This window comes from Strix uralensis, chromosome 25, assembly GCF_047716275.1.
Source record: "Strix uralensis isolate ZFMK-TIS-50842 chromosome 25, bStrUra1, whole genome shotgun sequence".
NCBI classification, from domain to species: Eukaryota; Metazoa; Chordata; class Aves; order Strigiformes; family Strigidae; genus Strix; species Strix uralensis.
The window spans coordinates 7,099,076-7,125,461 of record NC_133996.1 but is presented as its reverse complement, the minus strand read 5'-3'; the positions used below and the strand labels follow the sequence as shown (position 1 = coordinate 7,125,461).

The window sequence follows — 26,386 nt, the reverse complement described above, 5'->3', positions numbered from 1 at the left end:
ATCTACTGCAGAGTGGCTTTGAAGACAGTGTGGAGTATTTGCAGGACATTCTGTTTGTTCCCCTTGTTGGAATCAGCCTGAGAATATAAACCGATCTGGTTTTTGTTTGTTGTGCCACTGCTGTATCACTCATGAATGAACCATTATGTAATTTTTTAGTTAATTTAACATTTGTTGGTAGAACTGTAAAACAGCCATGTTTTTTAATGTTGGAATGGGTGGTTTATATTTGACCACATTTTTCCTCATATGGTGTTGATCAAAAGTTCATATAAGGGCTGTTTCTACAGTCTCTGAGGACTTAATCCCATGAAGATTTGCATATCTGTTTAACCTGAAATACCTGAAATAGGGTTGCAGAAATCAGTGTAACCTTTCAAGGTTAAAACCTAAATATTTAAATCTTTGTAATATTGCCTGTCATTTTCATGCTTTCCGATAATTAAGACACTCAAAATGTTAGCCAGACATAGGCTTATTAAGAACGAATTTGAAACTATGTGTAAGATACAGATCGTTGCCTTTTTTATTGTGAACAATGTCAAACATTACCAGCACCCACAAGCAGTTGATAAGAACAATGTGTCTCCTTCTCCTTACTACTTAAATAATCTAACTGCTAATTAAAACTTTGTCTTAAAGAGAAATCTCCACTTCCTAGCTTTATCTGATTTGCACAATTAAAGGGTGGTATTAAGCAGCAGCTGCATTTCAATGGTGAATGAAGGGATCATTATATAAACACTGTCCTTCATCTGGCCTAAAATGCTAGATAAATAATACTGGGATTAATTTAGGAAATCCTGTCAGGTCTCTCTTTAGAAATGACTGCATTCCAAGGACAGTGAAATAATTAATGTAGTAATTTAATAAATTATGAATAATGCTTTTTACTTATACATTAATCCTCATCCTCAAGTATAAAATAATTCAAGCTGATGAGTTATTTTTTGAAATTTCTTAAAGAATCGAGATTTTTTTATTACAAAAGATGTTATATGTAAACTGTGAGCTGGATGTGAAATTTAATAATTATTCAAAAAGTACTTTTATCCTTAGCTACAGATGAAAAGAATGAATATTTTAATATTTTTAACGGGCACAAAATATAGTAACAATAAAAGATGTTAATCTGACTTAATATTTATATTGGTACTGTTTTCTGAATAGCTAGAAATTCGAATATATTCCAAATACAGGGCTGCCACATGTCCAGGTTCCCTCAGACACATCCACTAGTGCCCTGAGGAGATGGTAGCACATGTGGATGTTGTGCATAAAAGGCTGCTGTGCACACGCAGATTTCCCAAAAGAGTGTCTGTACCAGCACAGATGTGCTGTACATGTACAGATCATCTGAACACTGAAAATGCACGTATTTCTGGACGGGATTTTCTAGGAAGGCAGAAAATACAGAGAGAGAGAAAAAAGAGGCAATAACCCTCTTAGAATATAAATATTTATAAATTACCTAAACAATTAGTTACAATGTTGAGAAATCCAAGTATTCAGAAGTCAGGAGGAAGACCTTAAAAGATGAGGTTGGTTTATGAATTAAGATCTTAAGGATAACAAACTTGCTTTTTCTTTTTGACCTCTGGTGTCTGGGGCATTATAGTGCACTGCTTTCACATTTTCAGGCTTAAGTTTAGAAAGTGGGGGGGGGGGGGGGGGGAGTTGTTTGTTTGGTTTAATTAAACCTATATTTTCATGTAATCACAGCTCCAAATGCTCTGGCATTCAGAATAACCTCAAATACCATGAGACTTCCAGTAATGTCACAAGACTTGACAAAACTGTTATAACTTCTTGGGGCTACATTGTAAATTTCCATAATATTTTGTAAAATGAAAATTTTATATGACTTGTTCAAGCATGCTAATGGGAACGAACATCTTTATTTCATTGCATGGTTCTAATAAGTAAATTAGGGAGTTGATGGAAATACTTGAACTTTCAACATGCATCTGAAAATGCTTTCAGACCACTAAGCAAAATATTTTGGTAGAAATAGATCCTGTCATTAAAATAGATCATAATACAGCCATATGCTGTTGAAATCTGTGCCTGGTGGAAGGTTTGCTTAAACTGATACTATGGACAGATGAGAGGGTGACAGTAAGCGTGGACCATTTAAAACTAGATCAACCCTGATGTGTTCTGTAGACATCTCTCAGCCTGTTTTCTGAATAGGGCATTTGAACTAGAGCAGAATGTTTTCCATCTTGTTCAGACCTGACTTACTTTTGACTCTAAATGAACTGTATATGTACTAATGTGGCTAAAAAAGACACTGTATAACATGTAGATAATGTGGTTATGACTCTTGCAGAACAGACCTAGATAAATGTCTGGATAAGGCAGGGAAAAGATAAGATTGTTCCACAGTATTGTTTTTGAATTGCTTTTTAATTTACCCCTGGAGTGCCTATATTATAATCTGCTGCACAATTCTGCGTGAGACTATTCGTCTTTAAAACAGTGACATTTAAAAAAGAAACCATGGAATTCCTTTCACATGCAGGCTGCAGTTCAATGAACTGGATGAATGATCTTTCCACATACCCATGGGCATGCACAGCTGAATATAGATCACCCAGAAAACCTGCCAACCGTGCATACTGAGATCTAGCCACTCCTGCCTCTGTTCCAGCTCAGGCTCTCTTCAGAGAATTGCAGTTGCAGGTGCTTACAGTACTGCTGCGCATTTCAGGCCAAACACAGATTAATAACGACGAATAATCTTGTTTCCTTTCCAGTGAGCATCCGAATAGGACAGGCTGTGTAAAGTGGGCTGAGAAACATGGCTGTTGCGTATGTTGTACCCACAGCCGGGGCCCAAGGGGAGGCTCAGAAGAACAGTGTAGGATGTACTGTATAAAAATATGGGACTTGGGAGTTAGCAAAGCATTATTTCTTCTGACTTCCAAGATACTGCATTGGGAAAGGTTGACCCAGCCTAGCTTAGGCCAGCGTAGCTGTACTTTGTGCCAGTAACATTGTGCTATTGCCAGTGGAGTTTCCTGAGCAAAATCCAGAGATTCTTTCAGGTTGTCCTCAATCCCTCTGCAAATCACACCTTTTGCCAGGATGGCGTTTGGCCTCCAGTGGACACCATGACACAAGGACAAGCATCTAGTCCAGACAACAGGCAAGAGACTTGTTAAGAGCAGCGTGCTGGTTCACTTGGGGTGTGACACCAAGGATGGAACCAGCACAGCGCCATGTGGCCTGAGAACAGGGACAGTGATGAGAGAACTGAGGAAACAGAACTTGGAGAACTGAGGGAACGTGAGAGAGGAAGAAAAAGAAGGCTTGGAGTTGAAATGTGGTGCTTGGGGTGCTTTTTTTGTCCCCATCATTGTGGCAAACTGAGACTGGATGTGACGAGAGGCCAGTTCTGCGTCAGTATGGAGAGGTGCGCTAGGCAGTGCTGATGGGAGCAGGAGGTACAGCCCCCCTGAATCCCAGTCCTCAACACATCTGGCCTGGGTGCACAAAGACTGTTTAAAGCCCAGAGGAGGCTCTGTTGGGGACTGAGGTTGAGTCTGGTCTAGGCGAGACAAACTGGCAGCTTTATCTCCTACTCTTCTTACTGGTCCCTTGAACCTAGAGGCACCTCTCCAGTGGAGCAGTAGTGACAGCTCGAGGAGATGAGCAGCCGGCAGCCTTTTCTGTCCTGGAGATGGACAGAATTGCTGAAACCTCTTCATTTTAGGTGACCCCAAACCACAGACACTTCCAAGACAGGGCTATAATGACATAAGCAAAACCAGTGAATATTTCCATGGAGAAACAATTGCTAGTGAAGTCTCCTCTTGGCGCCTGAGCAGACTGGGGGGACAGGCAGTGAGGTGAGTTTGTCTCCCAGCTCTGGAGCTGCTCTGGCTTTGTCCCCCAGCACATGGGGCTGGCTCGCTGGGCGGGATTTGCATTTCCGTGGCCCTGGTGATGTCAGGGCCCTGCCTCTGCGAGGTCCCCGGGGCTGGGAGGACAAAGGGGAACAGGAGGCTTGGAAACAACAAAGATAAGGAAATTGAAAAGCCAAGTTTTAAAAAGCGACGCATTCAGCGTGCTTAGTCATAGATACACAAACGCTGAAGGGCTGGCAGGGCCTATTTTCATTCTGAAACTCCCCCTCACGTCCCAGACTTGCTGGGCTGTGTTTGCTGTTGAGATAACATCCCCATCCCCCACCACCCACAGAATACTGAAGGAGCAGCCATTGCAAAAGGAGAGAGAGGAAAAAAAAAAAAAAAGGCAGTTGCCTTGCTCTGCCTGCAGGAGAAATGTCAGGAAGTGTCTGGTGGTGGGTGGGATGAAAGGAGGAAGCTGAACTCTAAAGAGAATATTCTAGCTCTGCTCCTGCAAACAAATGTCCCTCTGTATTTTGCTTGATAAGAACATCCAGGAGCAGGTCTTCCTGCGTTCAGGCAGGACGCGAGTGGAATAGTCACACATCTTCTGGGGGATTTGATTTATACACGCTGCATTATCCACAGCGCTCCATGAACTGGAGGGTGAAAAGATGTAAACAGCTAGAAAGAAATACAAGCATCATCAATAATTAATAGTGTCGTTTTGTAATGGGAATGATCCAGTATTAATTATGAAGTTAATTTCTATTTGGATGGATTTGTGGGTGTGTATGAAATTTGGACCAGGATTTAAGTTCAGTGCAATCACGCTTTTATTCTAATTACAATAATTATAAATCTATTCTGCATCTTCTTTTTAAGTCTAAATAACACAGGCTTTTGTTTCCAAACACGCCAGACATCAGTTTTTGCACACCAAATATGGCAGTTCTCAGATCCCCAAAGTGGATCTGGTTATAAATACAAAAGAAATTGTTTTCATTCATTGTCACTGTGCAACCCTGTGGAAATGCAAAAATAAGCCCGGAACACAGATAATAATAAGTACACTGGATTTCTAAAATCACAGAGTCAACAGTGATGATGGAAGTTAATTGCATAGATCATGAAATATTTAAACAGATAGTGACCAACATGTGCAAATGTGGTATCTAGATTTACACCCAATTCTGTGTTATAAACAGCTGATGCTACTCTGCATCAGTGACTCTCAATCTTTTTTAGCTGTAGCCTTAAAAATTGTCAGTATGCCATCCACAAAGTCACCGTTTCTTGCAGTACTTTTGAAGCTTATTTTCTGTATTGTGAAAAAGTCTATGGCAGGAGCACAAAACTCAGAGGGAGAAGAGAACTAGGTTTCTTAGCTCACTATAGACCATCAGCTAGATACATCGTGAAGACATTGATGTGCCCAGTCCACAGCAGGTTGCGGGCGGAGGTTAGCGTAGAGAGCAAGCAGAAAACTCATCTTTGTTGCAGTAGGTATTCTTACATGGTCATTAACTGTTTTCTGGTTAACGTATATAATGTAGTGAACTGTATTCACACCTTGCTTGTGCTACCAGTATAGATTTATTGGCAAGTTTTTCTGATGGAGATCCAGTTTATAGTAACAGCAGTTTTGTACCCGGCTCATAGCAGATTCTTGTGTCAAGGCACAAGACATGGAAATATGAATTTTCTCTTTGCTTTTGTGTCTTTGCTTTTGTTTTTTCACCTGCTCTTCTCCTTGCTGAAAATCTAAACTCCCACCACAGGTAAACTTCCTTCCTGTGACACAGCTCTGTGCTTCTTTGATCAGTAGTGGAAGAGTTAGTGTTGGCAACAAGCTGTCATTTCTGAGCACCCAGAGTAAAATAGGGTGAGATTAGTAAGAGCTCAAATTGTTTCAGACTGCTTGCAAGCTCTGCTAGGCATTGTGATACCATGATGTGTAGAGAGTGGTATTTGCCATAATAAGATGCCAAAGCCAGTTTTTTTTTTAAAAAAATGTGAACTGTTAGACTTTTGCAAAATCTGAGTGTGCTCAAGGTCACAAATTTTGCCTGGGATAGGCATCATTGTCAGATTTATAATCCTCTGGGAAGTCTGTTGACTGCCTGATGCTACAGCGGTATTAGTTTTATCTCTGTCTTCTGAAAGTTACTGAAGAGTGACATGAATAATCTGTGGAGTTGTTTGGCCATTTCTGTTTGGAGACCTCCTCCTGATTTTTTTATAGTAAGTTACACAGGAGTGCCCACTTACAGACTCTGGTTGCAGCTTTTTAACATCATCCTGAATTTCATGCTGTGACTACATCACTTTTTCCAAATGCAGAATAAAACTGTTTATTTGAATACTTCTATCATTTTCATGTTATGAAAAGTTATTTTCTAATTTTCTTATGGTTATCTCCTGTATGTTCCCAATGTTTCCCCTTTTGTGTGAGTTTATGTTTTGGAAACAACAGTGGATTAAAAAAAATACACAGAGAAGACATTGCCAGTCTTTAAATTTTTAAGAAATTCATGGCAGTCTGATGAAATACAGCATTGTGAGTGTGCTCACTTCTTCTGCCCCACTTACATTCCTTGCATAGCCAAACATTAACCAGAACTGCAGTTCAGAACTGCTGGTATTTTTTCAGAGCTGATGTATCCATTTTCTATTGAGCACTTGTCCCATCTGTAAGACTGAAGAACAGGATTCTCTCTAACAGCTACTTCCCATTCTTGTCACATTTATTGTCAGTGACGAAATTTTAAATTATCTTAATAGAAGAAATGGAAGCAGGTAAAGTTCAGTTATGCATATCTTGTTTCTCTCCACAGCTCAAGGAAATGTATAGATTGATGGCTTTGTGGTACAACTGTTGAGTGCTTCTGCAAGCCAGTGAGCGTCCTTAACTCCAGTTGACTTCATTGGAAGCAGAGGGCTCTCAGAGCCTCTTGGAAGACAGACGCAGCACGCTCGAGTGTGCCTTCAGCAGACATGCACAGTGTGTGCATCGCTCTGCCCACTGGCAGAACACAGCTACTGCTGGGAGAGGAGAAAACAGGCAGCCAGGGGAGGGAAAGGCCGGTTGTTCCACTGCTCAAGGCACCAGATTCCTCTTCTTGCCTTTCTGTGGATTGTGTGATCTTGGACAAGTTACGGGACTTCCCGACCTCAGAGTTCTGTTTTTAAACTGGGGTATGAAGTTGAACATGTTAATGAGATGGTCAGATACAGCAGCAGCGGGAACTACATGAGTATGAATGATTGCACTTTTCAGGTTATAATAGCAGTGTGTAACGTTTCCTTCTTGGTTTCAACGATTCCACCAGTTCCTTTTTCAGGCCCAGTGCTTGTCTTAGCCATCCCGTCTCACCAACCAAGCCCTCCTTTATAAACACTAGAACACAAAGCACTGTCAGAAAAAACACTGAGGACTAAAGCAGTGTTCTTGGATCTGCTAAGCAGTGCAAAGTAAGGCTCGAGATGCCCCCTGTGACTTTCCTTGCCCATCATGGAAAGGGGAGGGAGAAGAGGGAGAGGGAAAAGAGGGGATAGACCAGGGAAGTTTCCTGTTGCTCTTCCTTACTGGTCTGCTGAATGTTTCTTTCACAGAAGACCTTGTTTCTCTCTTTACGTGACTTTGATGCTAGATTGGATTTTGACAGAGGACTCAAAACTACTCCTACTTAAGACATTTCAGTAACTTAATTTAGTTCAGAGAAATTAGAAATGGAAAATCCTGAACTTTAACCCTCTCAGGTTGAGAGAACAAGTCTCCATCAGAACTGTGAACTTCTGGTGTCAGGATGCCATTGGCCTTCTTGGCCACCTGGGCACACTGCTGGCTCATTATCAATTCCCCCCAGGTCCCTCTCTGACTGACAGCTCTCCAGCCACTCCTCCCCAAGCCTGTAGCGCTGCTGGGGGTTGTCGTGGCCCAAGCGCAGCACCTGGCATTTGGCCTTATTGAAACTCCTCCAGTTGGCCTTAGCCCATCGCTCCAGCCTGGCCAGGTCTCTCTGCAGAGCCTCCCTACCCTCGAGCCGATCAACACTCCCACCCAACTGGGTGTCCTCTGCAACAATCAACCCCTCCTTCCCTTCTTTCAATCTCTGCATTTGCTTGACTATCAGTGTAATCTCGTATCTGGCCCTGCATTGCTTTCACTCATCTGGCTTAAAAAATGGCCTACAGGCATATTTGTCATGGTATACAGGAAAAACCTCTTGGAGAGCAGATTTAATCTGTGTTCAAGAAGGGAGTGAAAACAGTGCAGAAGGGAGAGAACTCTCCTCACCAAGTGCCACAGGAAAGTTGCTGAGGGAGCAGCTATTAGCCACTCCTTTCACCCTGCCTCTCGGCTTTATGTACCACATATTGCTGTAGGCATTTTACTTCCTTCTTTATTCTATAAAAGGTGACTCTGTTATTCTTGAAACCGTGCTGAGCCCTAGAATAATGAAACCTCCTCTTGCAGAGAGGTTTATCCCAGCGCACCACAGACTGGACTAGAAGAGCCTGCAGCAGGGTAAGGATGCTAGGCTGCACCTTCGGGGTGCCTCACTGCTCTGATCTCCCTGTCCGCTCCTCCTTTTGCTTCCTGATTTTTAAAATTCCTGAGCATCTCTAGTTCTGTGACATACTTGAATTTGTGCAAACAGCCATTAAACTGTTTCCCTCTAGGTCAAAAATGCCCGGGGAATGCAGACACTGCATCTCCTTACAGCGTTTAATTGCTTCTTTAGCAGTGGTACACGTTGCTGTGATTCATGCAATTTTACTGTTTGTACATGGGACACTTACAGAACCTCATGGGGTAATTATTCTTAATTAGCAGGTTGGACACATGCCGCTCTTTCCTCCTGCAATCTGCAATTAATAATATAGAGATAATGCAGATTTCTTCTTGTCAGTCTTTTGTTTATGTTTATAGGAGGAGGAAATGGTTTAGGGAAAAATTATCTAAATCAGCCACCTGCTGAGATCCATGCCTTTCTTACCTGAAGATTACCCTGCGCTCCATGGCAGCTGAGACATTCGTAACTTCAGACACTCAGCATCAGCCGGATTCCTTCTTTCAAATATTCCTCTAAGGCCTTCTACAGGTCTTTTTCTCTCTTCAGTCATGGACCGCATTTTACCATGGCTTAATTCACTTTTGTAGATCAGTTGTAGAGTATGAAAAATCTTCAGAAGTAGTAACACCAGTGTTATCTTTTAAGTAGATATTAATTTTTGGGGAGAGGGAAGGGTCTTGAGTTCTTCCTCCTTTTTTGCTTCTCCCAGCAGCCCCTATTAAACTCAACTAATGTCTCTATGCACTAACCATCCCGATAACCAGATCAGTATGAAGTATGGAGAAGTACTACAGAGCTGCTTCCGATGTTATTGCAGTTGTCACAGAGTTTCCTGTCTCAGGCACAACGTTTATTTACAGTGGAACATACTGGGGAGAACATCTCAAGCTTTCTTCCTCAGTGTTTGTTTTTGTATGAGAACAGCAGCTGCCTAGTGTGACTATTTACAGAATAGGTGATTGTTACCAGAGGTCATTTTTATTTCAAGTCCTCATAGCAACATTGATGTTTCTTTGATTTCAAGCCCAGGATAAATACTCATATTGCAGTTACAAACCATGGAATCATGTCCTGGCTTCTACTAGATAACATCGAAATTCAAAGCTACTTTGTATACTTTGGTTAAATTGTACAGATTTTTGCAGGACTGGGAGAATTACATTCTTTATTTCTTTCGAAGGAGGCTAAAAATTAATAGCTCCCTAAAGTACAGTTCACTTATACTTAGGACACAACAAAGGCGAAAACAACCCTTTTACACTCAATATTTTTTGTTGCTTCCTGAACAGACATAACCAGGTGTGACAGGGAGGCGATGCCAGTTGTTTGTGTGCAGTAGGTCTCCGTCCCAAATTTCTTCTTCCAGCGCTTTAACCTCTGAGACACCTCGTGGTGGAAACATTTACTGCTCGCAGAGAGGGGCTGACATCCATTTCAAAACATCTTGGGGCTTCCATTCTCCTGCACTTAGAAGTGGTTGAAGTCTTACGGCCAGTACAATACTGATTTGGGGAAAAGATCCATCTATAGCAGATTTTTATTTTAAAAATGTAAAGCCACAGGGAAATTAAATTTGTTAAGAATGAAGTCAGCCTTTGACTGCCCAGGGCTTCACAAATATTTATGAGATTGACTGATAATATTTTATCATACCAATGCAACAGTTACAGTGTCTGTGCAAATAAAACAAACGTGGCTTTCGCTTGGGTTTCACATGGGGTTTGGATCTTCAGACCCGGAACTGAATGTGAAACATCAGCAGGAGCTTGGGAGCATAGTGGGTTGAAACCCTCACGAAGGAAAGCACAAACGTGTCAGGTTGTTCTGATGGTAGCATGTCTCCAGAGCAACACCACTGAAACCAGTGACATTAAATAGATGGAAAAGGACTTTCGGCCTGTTTTCTGTATTAGAATGTGGCATATAGTGACCATAAGTGCTATGAATTTTTACAGCTGCTTTATTTTTCTGCTGAGAGTTCACTGTTTTACATTTTGGGGGACTGACATCCACTTTCTTGTCAGGCGAGGAGGTGGAGGGAGCCGTTACCCTTCGCGGACTGTGGATGGCAGCTCTCGGGGGGAGCTCAGCGCTGGCGCGTCCCTGTCCAGAGGAAACGGGGTGGAAGTGACCCCCCCCCCCGGCGGAGCCGGCCTTCCACTGCCGCCTTCCATGAATAAAGGGGAATTTTTTTATATTTGCTTTCAAAGTAGAAGCGAAGGGCTGCCGGCCGTACTAAAAGCAGCCAACCATATTTATTTGAAAATAGAATTATTTGAAATTTTTCCAGCTGACGCCTTTGGCTGCTCAGCCGGGGTGCCGTAAGGCCGGCGGCCGGCCGGCGGACTCCCACTCGACTGACTCCCCAGGTAGCCAATCGCAAGCCGAGCTTCTGTCGGGACTTCGCCTCCCGCCGATCAAACTGTCCAATCAGCACGCAGGAGGTTAACGGATCATCCCGTGCCAGCGTCGGCGGTCAAATGAGCCAATCGGCAGAGGGCAGGGTCCTTACCAATGAGCTCAAAGAGTTAGCGGAATGGGGACATGCTATTGGTGACTCCACCTATCGCTCATCGCCGCCGAGGCCGGTGGATGGCTAACGGGGAGGAGAGGGTGGTTTCCGGGGGCGGGGAAACTATATTAGGGGCGGACAAAGGCGGCGGCGAGGCCGTTCAGCTCGCCGCCATTTTGAGCAGCGGGCTCTGAGGAGCAGCAGTCGCGGCCGGAGCACCTCTCCTTCTCCTCCCTCCACCACCACCATGTCGCGGGATCGGTTCCGTAGCCGTGGCGGCGGTGGAGGCGGCTTCCACCGGCGCGGCGGCGGCGGTGGCCGCGGCGGCCCCAACCACGATTTCCGCTCTCCGCCGCCCGGCATGGGCATGGGCCAGAACCGCGGCCCGATGGGGGGCGGCCCGCAGGGCCCGGGCGGCCCGCCGGGCGGAGGCCCGAAGCCCGAACCGCCGAAGCCGCCCGCGTCGACCTCTGCTCCGCCTTCTTCGTCTTCTTCAGCCGGCGCCACCACGGCGGGACCTGCCGGCAGCCAGGCCGGCCCGGGAGCGCCTCCGCCGTCCGCGCTGCCCGCGGGGCAGCCGCCGCAGCAGCAGACCCCGGTGTCGGCGCCCTCCTCGGCTCCCTCCGGCCCGGGGGGCCAGCCGCAGCCCAAGCCGAGCCCCAGCCCCACCCCAGCCGGCGGCCCTAAGAAAGGACAAGGACAATCGCCCGGCGGCGGGCCCAAGGGACCGGGCGGCCCCCAGCAAGGGCCCGGCGGGCCGCACAAGGGCGGACCGGGGCACCGCGGCGGGCCGGGCGGAGAGCCGCGCGGCCGCGGGCAGCAACACCAGGGACAGCAGAGCCTCTCCTCGCAGCAGGGCTCGGCCGGCGGCGGCGGCGGCGAGAAGCTCTCGGACGAGGTGAGTCATGGCGTCTCCCCCCCACCCGCCACTTCCCCGAGCCACAAGATGGCGGCGGCTGCGGCCGGGAACGGCAGTTCCGCGCGCCCTCGCCGCCATCTTGAGGGGAGGAGCGCGGGCGCGGGGGGCCCGGGAGAGGGCGAGCGGAGGGGGGGGCGGTGGCGAGCGGAGCCGGCCTGCGGGGACGCCTAAACATAATGTGCGTGTTCCCTAGGTGCCTAGGCAGCTCCCGACTGCAGCCTGAGGGGTCTGTGGCAGCATGGGTTTGTATTCGCTCGCGGCGGCCCGGAGGCGCGCTGGGCTTCCTGGCGGGAGGAGGCCGCAGCTTGGCGGTGCAGGCAGCGGGGGCTGCACGCAGTGATGGCTCGAACTGGTCTGCTTCTTTGTAGGGATTTAAAGCAAACCTCTCTCTTCTGAGGCGGCCTGGGGAGAAGACCTATACTCAGCGTTGCCGCTTGTTTGTTGGGAATTTGCCTGCTGATATAACAGACGAAGACTTTAAAAGACTGTTCGCCAAATATGGGGAGCCAGGAGAGGTTTTTATCAACAAGGGGAAAGGCTTTGGATTCATTAAATTGGTAGGCTTTCGTACTGTGCGTTCGTTCGTTTAATTCTCGCGAAATAGTAATACACAGCATGGTTTTCTAAAACTGGATCTTAAACTTTCTTCAGGAATCTAGAGCCCTTGCAGAAATTGCGAAGGCAGAACTGGATGATACCCCCATGAGGGGTCGACAGCTTCGTGTTCGGTTTGCCACACATGCTGCTGCTCTTTCAGTGCGTAATCTTTCACCCTATGTGTCCAACGAGTTGCTGGAGGAAGCTTTTTCCCAGTTTGGTCCGGTGGAAAGAGCTGTTGTGATTGTAGATGATCGAGGTAGATCAACAGGAAAAGGCATTGTTGAGTTTGCATCAAAGCCAGCTGCAAGAAAAGCTTTTGAACGGTGTACCGAAGGAGTGTTTTTGTTGACAACGTAAGTATTTTGCAGCTTAGGATTTTTAGTTTCAAGCTGAATAAAAAGTTGTCAGCTTGTAGTTTTTCAGAATGCTAATTATGGGAAAGTAAAATGAGTATTTTTTTATTCAGCACTCCTAGGCCAGTTATTGTGGAACCATTGGAACAACTGGATGATGAAGATGGTCTTCCAGAAAAGCTTGCTCAGAAGAATCCAATGTATCAAAAGTAGGCATTCTCTTTTGGTATAAAGAATATATAAATGATGTACATAGTATTGTCCCTGACTCTGAAGGAGGTGCGAGTAAGTTTTCAGAAACAGGTTTTGAATTTTGAGTGGTATTTTCAGTTCTTGTTTTTTTGGTAGTAGTTTCTTTTTAGATAATGTAACATACGGATTCGTTCAGTATATTCACAGAGCATTACAGAAGCAAGTTTCTATGTTGTATCACAAAGAAACAGTAAAGACAAAATAGCAGCCCAGTAACATGTTTTTTGATATATGAGAAACTTTTGAAAATTGGACTTCATTGTGTTGAGAGCTGTCATTTCTCTTGAAGCATATCTCATGTTGATGATGCCATAGAGAATTTATGAACTTACGTTTGTGGTATGAAATGAGAAATTAAGTAAAATTTTAACTCATTCCATGGCTAATAAAAACTAGTTGCCTATGGATTTGCCTTATGAAGCTGACCACAAGGCATAAAGAGTAGATAAGAGTCTATAGGAGTCTTTCAGGTTAGGATCTGTATATTAAGCCCATTTGTTGTAGAAATGTTGTATTTTTCCAAATCACAAAAGGGAGTGTGTGTGTGGGGGGGGAGATCCAGTCAGTCTTGTATGAGAAAGTGTTCAAAATGACTTGTTTTGATCGAAAACTATAAACAGTTCGGAGGCAGTGTCTTTAAGAAGAGTGTAGATTAGTATAGTGTTCCTAAAACGTTAATATACTTTATATTGCTAATGTATGGAAAGCTTTTGAACTTCCCTAGTTTTGTTCCATTAATTACTGAATCTTAGATTCCAGTTCCCTGATATGACAGCATAAGCTGTTGGCCTTTAGGCATTTTGAAAATGAAGTGAAGATTATTACTTGCCTTTGACACATAGTGCTTTGGGTAAGTTGGCACTGAAAAAAATCCATCTCTCCGTACGCAGTTGTTTTGAGCAGCTGTACCTACTCGGGCAAAGGCCTGTCTTGTTTGAGGATTTTGCAACTGGCAATTGTATTAAATGTTGCTATTTAAGCATGTAAAATGCTGTACTGTTACCAGCATTCTTTCACAGCAAGTTGTGAGGTAGTATTTTCGGGGCTCCTTTGATGTTCCCTGATAATTCTGCTATTGTAGAAGCTTGTGGTCTTGCATTGACCTTCAGTTTCCAGGTTTACCCAGTCTGAATGAGCATCTTCCTTTCTGCAGGGAAAGAGAGACTCCTCCCCGTTTTGCTCAGCCTGGCAGTTTTGAATTTGAATATTCCCAAAGGTGGAAATCTTTAGATGAAATGGAAAAACAGCAGAGAGAGCAAGTGGCAAAAAACATGAAAGATGCCAAGGACAAACTTGAAAGCGAAATGGAAGATGCTTATCATGAGCATCAGGCAAACCTCTTGCGTCAAGGTAATTGGCTCTGAATTTTGTGTCATTTTTTTGCTTTAAAGGCTAGCTTAAATGTATGGCTGTTTTAACAAATAAATTCATGCTTCCTACTGCTACCTTGAGAATTTCAGGCTTGAAAAAGAGCAAATGGTAGTTTTTTAATTTAAATGCAATATTGTTAAGAATAGTGACACTCAGAAGGTCACTGTCTGCCATACTGCAGACGAGGGTGATTAATTCAAATCTGAGTTTAAATCTGATACGAGTTCGTGAAATGGCTGACAAGCTTAATTTCTGCAGACCTTATGAGACGTCAGGAAGAATTGAGACGTATGGAAGAACTCCATAATCAGGAAATGCAGAAACGCAAGGAAATTCAACTGAGGTGGGTTTGGCTTTCGTGGGATTTTTTTCAATGTTACATTTGGGGTTTTTTAAATGACTTATATATGAAAGCTTTTATATTTCAAGAAACACCGTTGCTGCTTCAGTTTGTGTATGAAAAATTGAACTGCAGTGTAAGTTTTTCCTCGGAATATTTGAGCATCACAGAGTATCTTCTTTTGCTTAAGTGTAATCATTCAATGCCTTTAAAATTGCATGTGCAAGTGATGTTGATAAGTGTTGAGCATGTTACACTCCTAGTGTTTAACAGTCTGCTTTGGGATGATCAGGCAGGAGGAGGAGCGTCGCAGGCGGGAAGAGGAAATGATGATACGTCAACGGGAGATGGAAGAACAAATGAGAAGACAGAGGGAAGAGAATTATAGTAGAATGGGTTACATGGATCCAGTAAGTGAAATCATGATGTTTTTTGGATACATCGTCGTGTTCAGAAATTTTTTAATGTATTTTCAAGATTGATGTGTTTTGCTTCCTTTAGGTTAGATAAGGCCATGTCTGTGTGTGGGTGAAATGGTAGTAGTTGGCTGTACGTGTGCTTTTATCTCCTGAAAGGTATGGATTTCAGTAGTTGGTTATCCCTGCTAAAAGTTGTTTCTTCTATGCAGAGGGAGAGAGACATGAGAATGGGTGGTGCCACCACAATGAACATGGGAGGTAAAGAATTTTTAATTAATTACTTCATGTGGTTAACTTAGAAATTGCCAGAATATGATTATATATTTCTCTTTCTTAGATCCCTATGCTTCTGCAGCCCAGAAATTTCCACCTCTCGGAGGTGGTGGCGGCATAGGTTATGAAGCTAATCCAGGAGTTGGCCAAGCAGCCATGAGTGGTTCTATGATGGGAAGTGACATGGTAACGTATCCTGTGGTGGCTTTAGTTTAGCACAAGGGAAATGTTGTGGTTGGGAGTTGAGTTCTCTACCAGTGTTCGGATGGTTGTGTGAATTTCACTGTTAACTGCTGACTTCTCTTGTCAGGTATTTAACGTGAAGAGTAGTGTGGCAGTATGTAGTACTAGATTAGTTCTTAACCGTTATGGTAGCTTACACAGTTGGAAATTGTTTGTAAGTGAACTCAAATGTGCTGTTAAGCATATTTGCAATTAACTCTGACTTTATTGGACTTTGGAAATTCTGCGTCACTATTAGGCTTGGAAGGATTTTTTTTATAAATTGTAGAGGATCACAAATTTCATAATTAAAATACACAATGTAGTAGCTTTTCAGTAATTTGACATTCTGTGTTGACAAGAGATTTTTGTTCTCCTTTCCAATGTGTAACATTGCATTTCTTTTCGCCCTTCCAAGCCTAGTTAGGATTGATGCATGTTGGTATGGGTATGCTGTTAATTCAAAAATCTGCGCTCATGTCTATTTAAGCAGCAGATTAATTTAAATAATCAATGGTAAACAGCATATCACTTATTCTGTATGCTGATGTTTGCTATACAAGAGCAGAAATGCTGTTTTTTAGCTTAGGCATGTTCTAGCGATCCTTGACTGTAGCCATTTTGTGGTTCCTGTCTCACAAAGGAATGATAGCCCGTTCTTGTTTTCTTGTGTTGGGCATGACTATGTAGGTAGAGTTTGTTAAAGCTACGGCATATCTCATGTTCTGAGGTATGTTTCTAAACTGTACTATTTTTGGCACACTATATGTGTGAACGGGCTTTGAGCCTGCTTGGTGTTATCACACTGAAGCATATGGATGTAGATTAAAGAAATGCTTAATGGGTAGGATGGAAATCTATGTTGACTTAGGTGGCGATATTAGTGTGCTTTCACCCTCCTGAAGGGGTGTATGCTCTGTAGCACAAGCTGAACTAAATGATTTTTGGGTGGGTTTAGGCCTCTGGCTTAATGTGGTGAGCTACCATAGTAGCTTGTCAGGTATCTTCTGTTTTTTTTGGGAACCATATCTTTGGAATGATAACTTTGCAGAGCATCATCGATTCAGTAGACAGTGCCGTTGGCCTTAATGTATCCATATAATCTACTGATAATTAAGCAGTTCCTAAGTTTCCCGTGAACAGTTAGGCAGTCTGTGGTGAATGCTGTGTACATTTTTCTCCTGAAAACCATGGTACAGGTGCATGCTGAACTTGTGTAATACTTGAAAACGTGATATGGTCAAAAGGTGTGACAGTAAGATGGTTTAACTGCCTTGAGTTTCTTAGGATGGGGATCTCTGCCACACAGTGCTGACACAGTTACTGGGCTGATATCTTTTAATCAGAATTGGAGATAAGCTTAAGCTGCCATGCATTAGGCAGAAAGAACCTAGGTAATCTTTCTGAAATTCCTTTCTTGGAAGGATTGAAACTGACTTTCAGAAGTCAGCAACTTGAAGTGTGAATTTTCAGTTGCAGACACTTTTTGTAACAACCAACCTACCATTGTTCTGTTACTTGGTAGTGGAAAACCTGCTGGAAATGAAAGTTTAAAGCTGTCTTTGACTTTATAATTTGTCAGTTCTGTAGATTGAACGCTGGTCACACCTGATACAGTAACTGAATGAAGTACATGCAACTAGAGGTACTAGTAAAAAATACCTGAAGTCTCTGCTTTATTGCAGGGTAATTTAGCTTTTACATCTTGGTGTGAAACCTTTCAATGCTGTGAAGTTGTGAATTTTCCAAGAGCTTGTGATGAAGGTGGGGTGGGAAGGGTGATACTGACTGGATGCACACAGCCCTTTGTGCATAGTTCTAACTGGAAACACTGAATAAATTGTAGTTCTTTGAACACGTTTTGCATATTATGCAGCAGCAGTTCCGGAGTACGTGGGATTTTAACAAATGCAAGTCTTTTGATCGAGCAATTGCGTTGGTTAGGTAAAATCACTGGTCATTAGCTTTTTTCACATTTTTTTTTCTTCTTGCAATCCAGTAGTGCTCACAATCAGTTTTGGTTACTGCCTAAGGCCTCTGCAGTTTAGTCAGCAGACCGTAGTCTTAACCCCATCTTGAAAAGCCCATGGTCTCTATTGCAGCACATGCCATTAACTGGTGAGTAGGCATTCTGTTTACAATGACATTTTATGAATGTCAGCTCATACTTCAGTGAACTGAAGATTCGTTCTCTGGCTAGGCTTATTTGGAAATGACAGTGATGTAATCTAAGCTTTTACTGCACTAAAGGTGAGAAGTTTGCAAGCTATTTGCATTAACTTGGTTGAAAATTGCTAGAGCTCATTTGGAAAAGTTGTTAATTCACATCTGCACTAATGCTTACATTTCTAGCACTGCAGGGAGGATCTGTTCTTTGTAACAGATGTATGAGAATGCATCAAGTGGGAACATACCTCAAGGCATGTATTACAATAAACTAATTTTTAAATTACCCTTTTTTCCTTTCTATGTTCCCGGTACCTGTGGATCGGCTCAATGGTGATTGTATCGACGAACCTTGACTACGGAACCTTCTAAAAATATATACTTAACACACATGGACATCAACTACATATAATGAACTGTTAATTCTGTTCCAATAGCGTCCTGAACGCTTTGGGCAGGGAGGTGCGGGGCCTGTGGGTGGCCAGGGTCCTAGAGGAATGGGGCCTGGAACACCAACAGGATATGGTAGAGGGAGAGAAGAATATGAAGGCCCAAACAAAAAGCCCCGATTTTAGATGTGACCTGTAGTTTCATTCCAGTTTGTTTTTGTCTGTCTTGTTTAGACACCAACTTTTTAATTCTTGCATTTTAGTAAGAAAGCTACGTTTTTATGGATGTTAGAAACTTACTGACCTAATATTTGTAAGTGGTCTGTTTGGGCGAGTACAATTTAATTATGTAATGCAGTGTTTCAAAACAAATTTAGCTGTTTTTTTGATGTATAACGTCCCTAACTTGATGGCAGTGTACCTTGTGCCACTGAATTCCCAAAGTGTACCAACTTTTTTTTACTGTGCTTCAAATAAATAGAAAACTAAATGTAGTAACTCTTCTTGCCATTCGTGGTTAAACATACGAGGCTAAATACCACACCTTCCGCAGTAAACCCGGAGTCTTGAGTTAGAGGTCAAACGAGACCAGGGTGTGGAACTTAGTGAAGAGCGAGATCTCTTCCCGTAATGCCTCTAGCTTAAGATTGGGTCAAATAGTAGCCTAACTTTCCAGTAGGTGCTGATTTTTTGAGCATTAATTGTGCTGCAATAAGGAAGCAAATGGAAATCTTGCAAGTGCTGTAAGATACAATAATTAAAGCTACACTGCAAGCAGTGCAGTATGTAATGAATTTCCTATTTTAGCTACGGATAATGGGTGGTGGGATGGTAGTGCTTAACCACCTTGGCAGTTACTGCTTGGAATCTTTTAAAGACTTTAAGCAGAAGACTAGCAATGGTCATTTTGAAATAAATTCATAGAATGACTTGTATTGGCTGACTTCCTAACTAAAGGATTGTTAATGTGATATTTATATGCTCTTAAGCTGTCTGAGATTACAGGATCTGGCCTTGCTCCGTATTGTATACTTACCTGAAATTGCTTGGCAAAAAGACCAGAAGTGTTACTTGAGTGATTAAGGTTAACTTATGTCCTCATGCTAATTGAGTGGACTAATTTGCATAGTTCAGTATACAATCATTTGTATTATGGGGACTGCAGGAACTATTCTTAAATCATGTAGCTGGTGGGCAAATCCTAAAAACCTGTATGTAAAATACAGAAATTAGCTTGCTTGCATGATGGTTATCGCTCTTTTATTATTGATGTTTGGAGATAATGCATCAAAAGTAGTATCTGAATCTGGAGTTTAATAGTTAATACTACACAGTGCAAATAAACTCCCTTTAAGGTTCTTTTGTAGAAGATTTGATGAATTCGTTAGCTCGCTGTTCACTTTATTAAGCCCCAGAAGAAGTTGAAAGCATTCTGGACTCCTTGATAAGGTAGTTGCTTTGCTTATTATTTTACACTGTACCAGATAAGCTGGGAACGTGACTTCCCAGTCTAAAATACCTTGGTGTTAACGCAGGATACATCAACCTGCTTGGCACAAAGTAGGTAAACTTATTTTGGCTGTACCTTCACACGATTCCCCAACTACCAAGCATTCTGTGAGTAGCTTTAATCTTCCAAAGATCTTTCCATTCCTTGTGCTAAGCATTGGCTAATTCTAAATTCTATGCTAAATTTTCTCTGCGGTTAAAAGCTTAGTGTCAGATTGCAGTATTTTAGAGTGCAGATGGTCCCTCTTGAAGTACTCACTCTAAGTGCTGTTACTCCTTAAATGAAAAATAGCATGTTGTGAAACGCTGATACCAGGTAACACTGACTTGGAATATTAAGCGCACTAAATAGTGACTCAGCTTGTTTGGTGAATGCTTCTTATTTTCCCAGAAGAGCTTGGGGGTTGATCTGCTACAACAATGAACTGCTATTCAGGAAATTCCGAATTGGCAGTTCCTAAACTGCGGACCAAGTATTTGGGGAGTACTTGTATTGGATACTTAGTTTAAAAATCAGCAGTACCGATGCAATTTGCTTTATTGAAGTGTAGTATTAAATGATGCATATGTTTTCTGGAGGGTGTTCGTGGGACACCCGCAAAAGGTGAAGGTGTCTGAGATGGGGGAATTCTGAACGTAAACATTAAATTAATTTTTTTCAGTTTATTTTTCAGATTACATGTCATTCTTTATTAAAGAGATGCTGGTGCATATCCTAAAGTATGTTCTTTTGTAGTTCTGTAACTTGGAAGAGTGAAGGATGCTGATGTCCTTGTACCTTACAGAGGTTGTCTTTTGGTACCCCTGTTTTGTACGTAAGCTACTGTTGCTAGGTATCAAAAATAGCTGAGTTGCAAAACCATGAATAGTAAATATACTGAAAGATTTAGCAGTTTTCAAAACATCTGAAAGTTTGGTTAAATCTAGCTTTGTTGTAGCTGCATAAGCAGAATTTCTAAAACAAGTTCTGCTTTGAGTTGCATGTATTAAACAGGCATACAATTAACTAGCCAACTTCTTTTCAAGACCTTTTAAAGGTGGCGTCTTAAAAGCTTGCAAACATGTCAACTTTAAAATCTGATAAAAGTTGCTAAATGTGGGAGGTGAGAAAGTTACGTTCCTTTGATCTGTTCCTATGAGGTTTTGGACTTTTTTCATAAAATCAGATTTATATAATTGAATCTTTAAAAACATGTAGAAAAGTGCTTCATTGGTCAGACCTTTTTTGGTTGGTCTGCATCACATAACACATTTTTGTACTGGACTTGGAGGACATTGGCTGTTGCAATTTAGCTTGCTTTATCAAAATTGAGCCCATTTTGACACTTGGATCTCTAAAAACTGCAGCATGTAGAAACTGGTATCGTTATATATATATCTTCACGCTTTCTCAGAAATGAATACAGAATAATCTTCTGGTGTAGACACATTACACTAATCATTTATACAGCTGATGAGAAACTGAAACTGCTTTTGAGATTTTGTGGTATTTTTGTGGTAGAAAAATTCTTGGCTTCTCCTTGGCAACCATTTACTGTGGCAGCAAGTTTTTGCTGGAGTTTGAGACTGCAATTTACACTTAAAACTAGTGGCCTGCTACATAACTGCACTTAGCCAGCATTTCTGCAGTTCATAACTGTGAGGAACGTAGTACCACAAATGGCAATGGACATTAGGACCCGGATGTAGTATTCCTGCTTGCTCCAAGATTCTCATTGCCGACTGCGTACAGGTAGGTAACAAGCAATATAATATAACTTGGTGACTTTCTATGTAATCTTATACTGTGGGTATTCTGACATCACACTTCTGACTGTGGAATTACAGTGCAGCACTCTTCATACCTGTATGTTAAGCTTGCATCAAAGCTGCGTGGTTTTCGGTTTTAAGCTTTGTCTTGTTCAGGGTCAATAAGCAACTTACTGTGATTCTTAGATGAGTATTTTCAGACCCGATTCCTTTGTATATATGACTCGGCTTGTGTGGGTTTTTCTTAGTTCCGATGTAACGAAGATACTCTCAGATGAGCTCTGTGGGGAAGAGGGAATGTGATCTTACACTCAACCAGTCAACTAGGTGCTATCAGTGCCTAGAAAAGGACTGTTTAACCTTCCTGTAGTGACAAAATGGCCCATCTGCAGCGCATCCCTCTGTAGAGTCTTGGCTCGGTAGGAAATGCGTTAGCAATCACTGCTCTAGCCTTGTGTGCACTACGTGATAGTCACTTAAAGCTTGCTAATACAGTCAGCTTTGAGACTGGTGTGGAGTGGTTTTGAGGACATAAAATGAGTGCTCGAATTAATATCCCCGTGAGTAGTTTCATAGAGCTTATTGGACATTTCAGTTGTCTTTATTTTAATCTTTGATTGACAAGCATAAAACATTCCTCTGCCTTTAATTGACAGTGATGAGATTCTGTATTTCTGCCTTGTAGAGTCATCTTGGTAGTGTAATGCTCAAGTTCATTTTTCATCAGTCTTGGGGATGTAATTCTAAACTCTTCATTACTAGAAATACCGAACGTAGTGTTTCAGGATTAACATGCTTACATTTCCAGACATCCAGACATGCTGATCTCCAGCTCTTTTGCATTAGCTCTTGAACCTGAATTACGAGGTCCCTTGTTTCAGCACATGATCTAGCTCTTGTCTGGTGTTCAGTTTATTTCAGAGGTGTTGTAATGTGTTTTCCTGCTTGTTCTGCAAAGTTCTGCTTTGCATACTTGTTTCTGGTATTATTGTCACATTTGGACCCTTCTGTGTTATCTTCCAGGCAAGACTCTTGCTGGTGAACAGGGGATCTGCTGGTCAGCCTTGCCCTCTGCTGTAGCTATCTTTTTCACGTTCCATTGAAAGCTTGAAGTAGCAGTTGCTGCACCTTCAGATCATGACAACAGGTCTTTGGTTACACCTCAGTGAGTGTAGCCGAACTCTAGCTAGTCAAGCAGTGACACCACTTGTCACAAAGTCAGTTTGGCTTTTCGTGATGGCTTACTCTTACCTGTGACTAGAATTCAGTAGCAAAACCGCTGGCAGTATGCGTACTGTCACGTAGCAAAACTGAATTATTAATCTTTAAACCAGTGCTCAGATCTGACTAGTTTTTCCAGTGTGCTCTGGATACTTGACCTGCAGGAATGTCATGGAGGGGTTATTGGCTCATCTGCCTCGTCCTATGTACTTGAACTAGCAGGTTTTTGACACTCTTGGAGCAAGCAATTTGTGACTGAACCATGGGTCTCATACCAGCTCTGACTGTCTGCAGTAATGAAACTTGGTGTGGTAGATAACTTAAAAGCAAATAGACATGTCTGCTCTAAGTCAGTCTGTAACAAGTGGGTACAATTAATGACATTAAAGTGCTTGCATTGTGTTTCATCTTGGTTTTATCTGTGTGTGAAATACACTTTTTCTCAAAAGCTTATCTGAAGCTCAGAAGTGTGGTGTCAGAATACATATGCGTACCTGCTAGGCCCTCAGATCCAGATACTGGTGCTGTCAGGAGAGAGCACAGCATAGCGTGTATGGGGGCTTTACTGTAACATTAAGCATACAAAGTGTTGATTTGCTTGCAGTTTTCCCCATAGCTAAACACTGAGGCCTGTGAGTAGTTTTAGGACTCGAGCAGTAATGGGGTTGCATGTCTCTGTTAATCATTGCCAGCTGCAGTGACATGATCAGGAAGGCCAGTGTTTCGTTCCATTGTGTTAAATGAGGCTAAGCATGCTGGAAAGGATGCATAAAAAGTATGCTGTTCTGGGTAATTACTTGGCTTCTTCCACTACTACTAGCAAGTTTGGAATCGGCTAATTAGCTTCAGATTTTTTTTCTCTCCATACCAGCTAGTGGGGCTCTTAAATAGCTGCTTACTGGAAAAGGCAAAAAGGGAGGATTGGCCTTCTCCCACCTCTGTCATTGCTGCTAGATAATGATTGACATGTTAGGACTTGGCTGTGCAATCCCGCAGTGGTCTGTGAATACCCCATCTCTATAAATGTTGCTTCTGAACACCAGTACTGAAGAGCTAACTGGGGAGGGTTGGGAGGAGCGTGGCTAGAAGTGAATCTGGAGTGTTAAAAGGATGCACAAAGATATAGTATCCCTTATGCATGGTGTTTGTTGCTATGGCATAGAAAACAAAACGTGCATACTATACTTCTGCTCCTGAGGGCCATGATAAAACCCAGGTGGTGGGTTTGAGACTAATCTTGAACTTCGCCCTGCCTGGTCAGATCACGCTGACCATGGTGTGATTTGCCTCCCGACCAGAGGTGTGCACAGAACCTTGTACTACGTCCCTAGCTGCTGACCAGTGCAGTTTGCCCTCAACTTAGCTACAGCAAAAGGGTGGGTCTTCAGAAGGGAAGAACCTGTTGCCGAGAATAAAAGCAGTAGGCTGACAGTGCTTAACCTCTTAGTGTCTTCCTTTGGCTTTTGAAGCACTTCTAGGAGTCCAGGGCCATTGCACTCCTTCACCAGGGGGAAGAAAGGGCATTACTACAGCAGACAAACTAGGGTAAAATAGTTGAAGTAGCTTGACAAAATTGTTAATGCCTTCACATAAGGGATAGTATACCTCTGGCTGCAATCAAACTTCATTGTACTCAGACTGGTGATTTACGGTTTGTGCTCAGACAAGGTGCAGTTCTTCAGTCAACTACCTGCATATTCCTTCATCTCTTTACAAGTGTTTAGGCTAGCCTATTTCTGCCCCTTATTCTTCCACTTAATATTTCGGAATAATTTGTAAATTCCCCCTCATAACTAATCAGTCCATGTATCTTAAAACCTTATTTTTAAGTTAGTTTGAAATGGTCAGAATTTTCTGTGTATTACTATAATAACTTCAGTTGTTATCCTTTAGGTGAAGATGAAAGCTGAGTGAAACTGGAGTGCTCATCCATGGGAAGTAAGCATACCTTCCAGTCTTGTTCTGAGCGGGTGAAATAATAAAGGCTTCTGAACACTTGATGTTCAGTCCCTGGGTACCTTTGAATTGGTGAACATTGGGAAATGGGTACGAAACGGGTAGGGTAGAACTCGGTACCTGCTGTCAAGCCGTGGGGTTAAGCACCCAGGCTCCATCTGGGCTCGATACCTTGACAGCAGTGGGTAAAAATACCTTTCTAGACGTGGGTTTGTACAGGAGATTTCAAAATCACTGTGGGTATAACTTCTGAATATTTTTGCAGTTTGGGAGCCGAGCATGAGCACATCCAGCACGATGCCCAGTGGTATGTGGAGGGCCCAAGATAACAAGGAACAAGTAAGTAGATCATGTCCTTATGCTGCTGTAAGAGCTCGGTAGCCCATCACCCTGTGATGTATTGTGTAGTTCCTGCCTGAAATTTGCCCTTGTAATCTCTATTTTATAGAAAACTCCCGAATCTTCCTTTTGTAGAGCCAAGATACAAGCGTTGTTTGAGGCTTTTCAGCCCTGCAGCATCAAATAAACTCTGTCCTCTGAATGCCATAGGTGGTCAGACAAGAAATAACCAGTTCTACATTCAGGCTTCTGTGACTGGGGTGGGTGATGGTCAGCAGGAAGGAACAACAGAGCAGCTGCTTCTCAAATGTTAATCCAACTACGAGTTGTTAAAAAGCTGCTTTTCTGAAATATTTTAGTGAACACTGAACTTCCAAAATAACCTGGAATATAAATTAGCACATACAAGAGCACGAGCAGATAGTGGTTTAGGGAAATGAACTAACTTGCAGAGCTGGAATTAATGACATTTTCCCTCTAATTTACCACTAAAACTACAAGGGGGAACTTCAGCTATCTAAAATCTTGTGTGAGGAGCAACATGCAAAGTACCTTAACTCAGGAGTGATGGGTAAGTAGCAGCTTAGATGTGCCACGACTGAAACTGTAAGACGTGAAGCCAGCGAGATTCAGTGGGTGAGCTGTTGAATCGCGTGTGATTTGTCACCGCTGCTCTTGTTTCTAGGGTAGTAAAACACAAAGCCCTTTCCTGTCCTTGAAATGTATGAAATAGGTGAAAGTGAATGTTATTAATTTAACCTCAAGTCTGACATGGGAATTTTTGATTCTAGAGAACCTTTGCTGGGTGCATGGCCTGTTGTGGTGTGCTGGTTCCCTTTCCCTGTTGTCACGTGTGATTTCTGCTGGTGTTCTTAATGTTCTTGCTAACCGTGTGCTTTGCACTTGCAGAAGAAGGTGGAGTCTGAATGCAGTGAAGAGGAGCCAGGAACATACGATTTTTAAAAATAAAATATTTACTTTTTTTTTACAATGACTTCTGTTTTATTCCAGAGTGTATTCAGTGAGTAAGCAATCCGTTCAGTGTAACGTAGGGATGGATTTGAGAACCTGCCACAAGTGAGGCTGTGGAAGGGGATGCAGAACGCGCCTGGAGTGTGGGAGGGGGAAGGGCCCAGGTCCTGAGTGGGAGGGATCCTGCTCCGTGCTGTGCTGAGCATGTGAAAATTAACCACTCGTAACCAATGAAACCCCAACAACCACGTAATACAGGATCTCACCCTGCTGGGGTTGTGCCATGGGCTTCCTCTCGTAGTTAAAATGCCCTGGTTTTCAGGCCAGCTCTGTGCCTGGCCTCTGCAGCCAGAGGTGCTTTTGCTGAATGACCAGCTGAATTGGTTTTTC

The 26,386-nt window shown here is 42.8% G+C and overlaps 1 protein-coding gene and 1 long non-coding RNA gene across 9 annotated transcripts; both read left to right on the top strand.

Annotated features, from left to right (window-relative positions):
• Positions 1-1,756: 1,756 nt before the first annotated feature.
• On the top strand, positions 1,757-8,756 carry LOC141954780 (uncharacterized). Its single transcript, XR_012632255.1, has 2 exons — positions 1,757-3,854; positions 6,692-8,756. It is a non-coding gene; the product is annotated as an uncharacterized LOC141954780 (long non-coding RNA).
• Positions 8,757-11,077: 2,321 nt separating this feature from the next.
• Positions 11,078-26,015, top strand: SFPQ (splicing factor proline and glutamine rich). Of its 8 annotated transcripts, XR_012632251.1 has the most exons (14): positions 11,078-11,844; positions 12,234-12,422; positions 12,517-12,818; positions 12,932-13,027; positions 14,224-14,420; positions 14,700-14,784; positions 15,074-15,191; positions 15,410-15,458; positions 15,538-15,659; positions 18,299-21,491; positions 24,623-24,667; positions 24,951-25,024; positions 25,526-25,595; positions 25,934-26,015. XR_012632251.1 is itself a non-coding variant. In XM_074894665.1 (11 exons), exons 1-10 carry the CDS (start codon positions 11,194-11,196, stop codon positions 24,641-24,643), a joined length of 1,830 nt encoding a protein of 609 aa, XP_074750766.1. In that variant the 5' UTR covers positions 11,079-11,193; the 3' UTR covers positions 24,644-24,667; positions 24,951-26,015. The 8 variants fall into 8 exon arrangements, 1 of the variants encoding a protein (XP_074750766.1); XR_012632252.1 differs by lacking the exon at positions 25,526-25,595; XR_012632249.1 differs by having other exon boundaries at positions 25,526-26,015.
• The last annotated feature ends 371 nt before the right edge of the window (positions 26,016-26,386 follow it).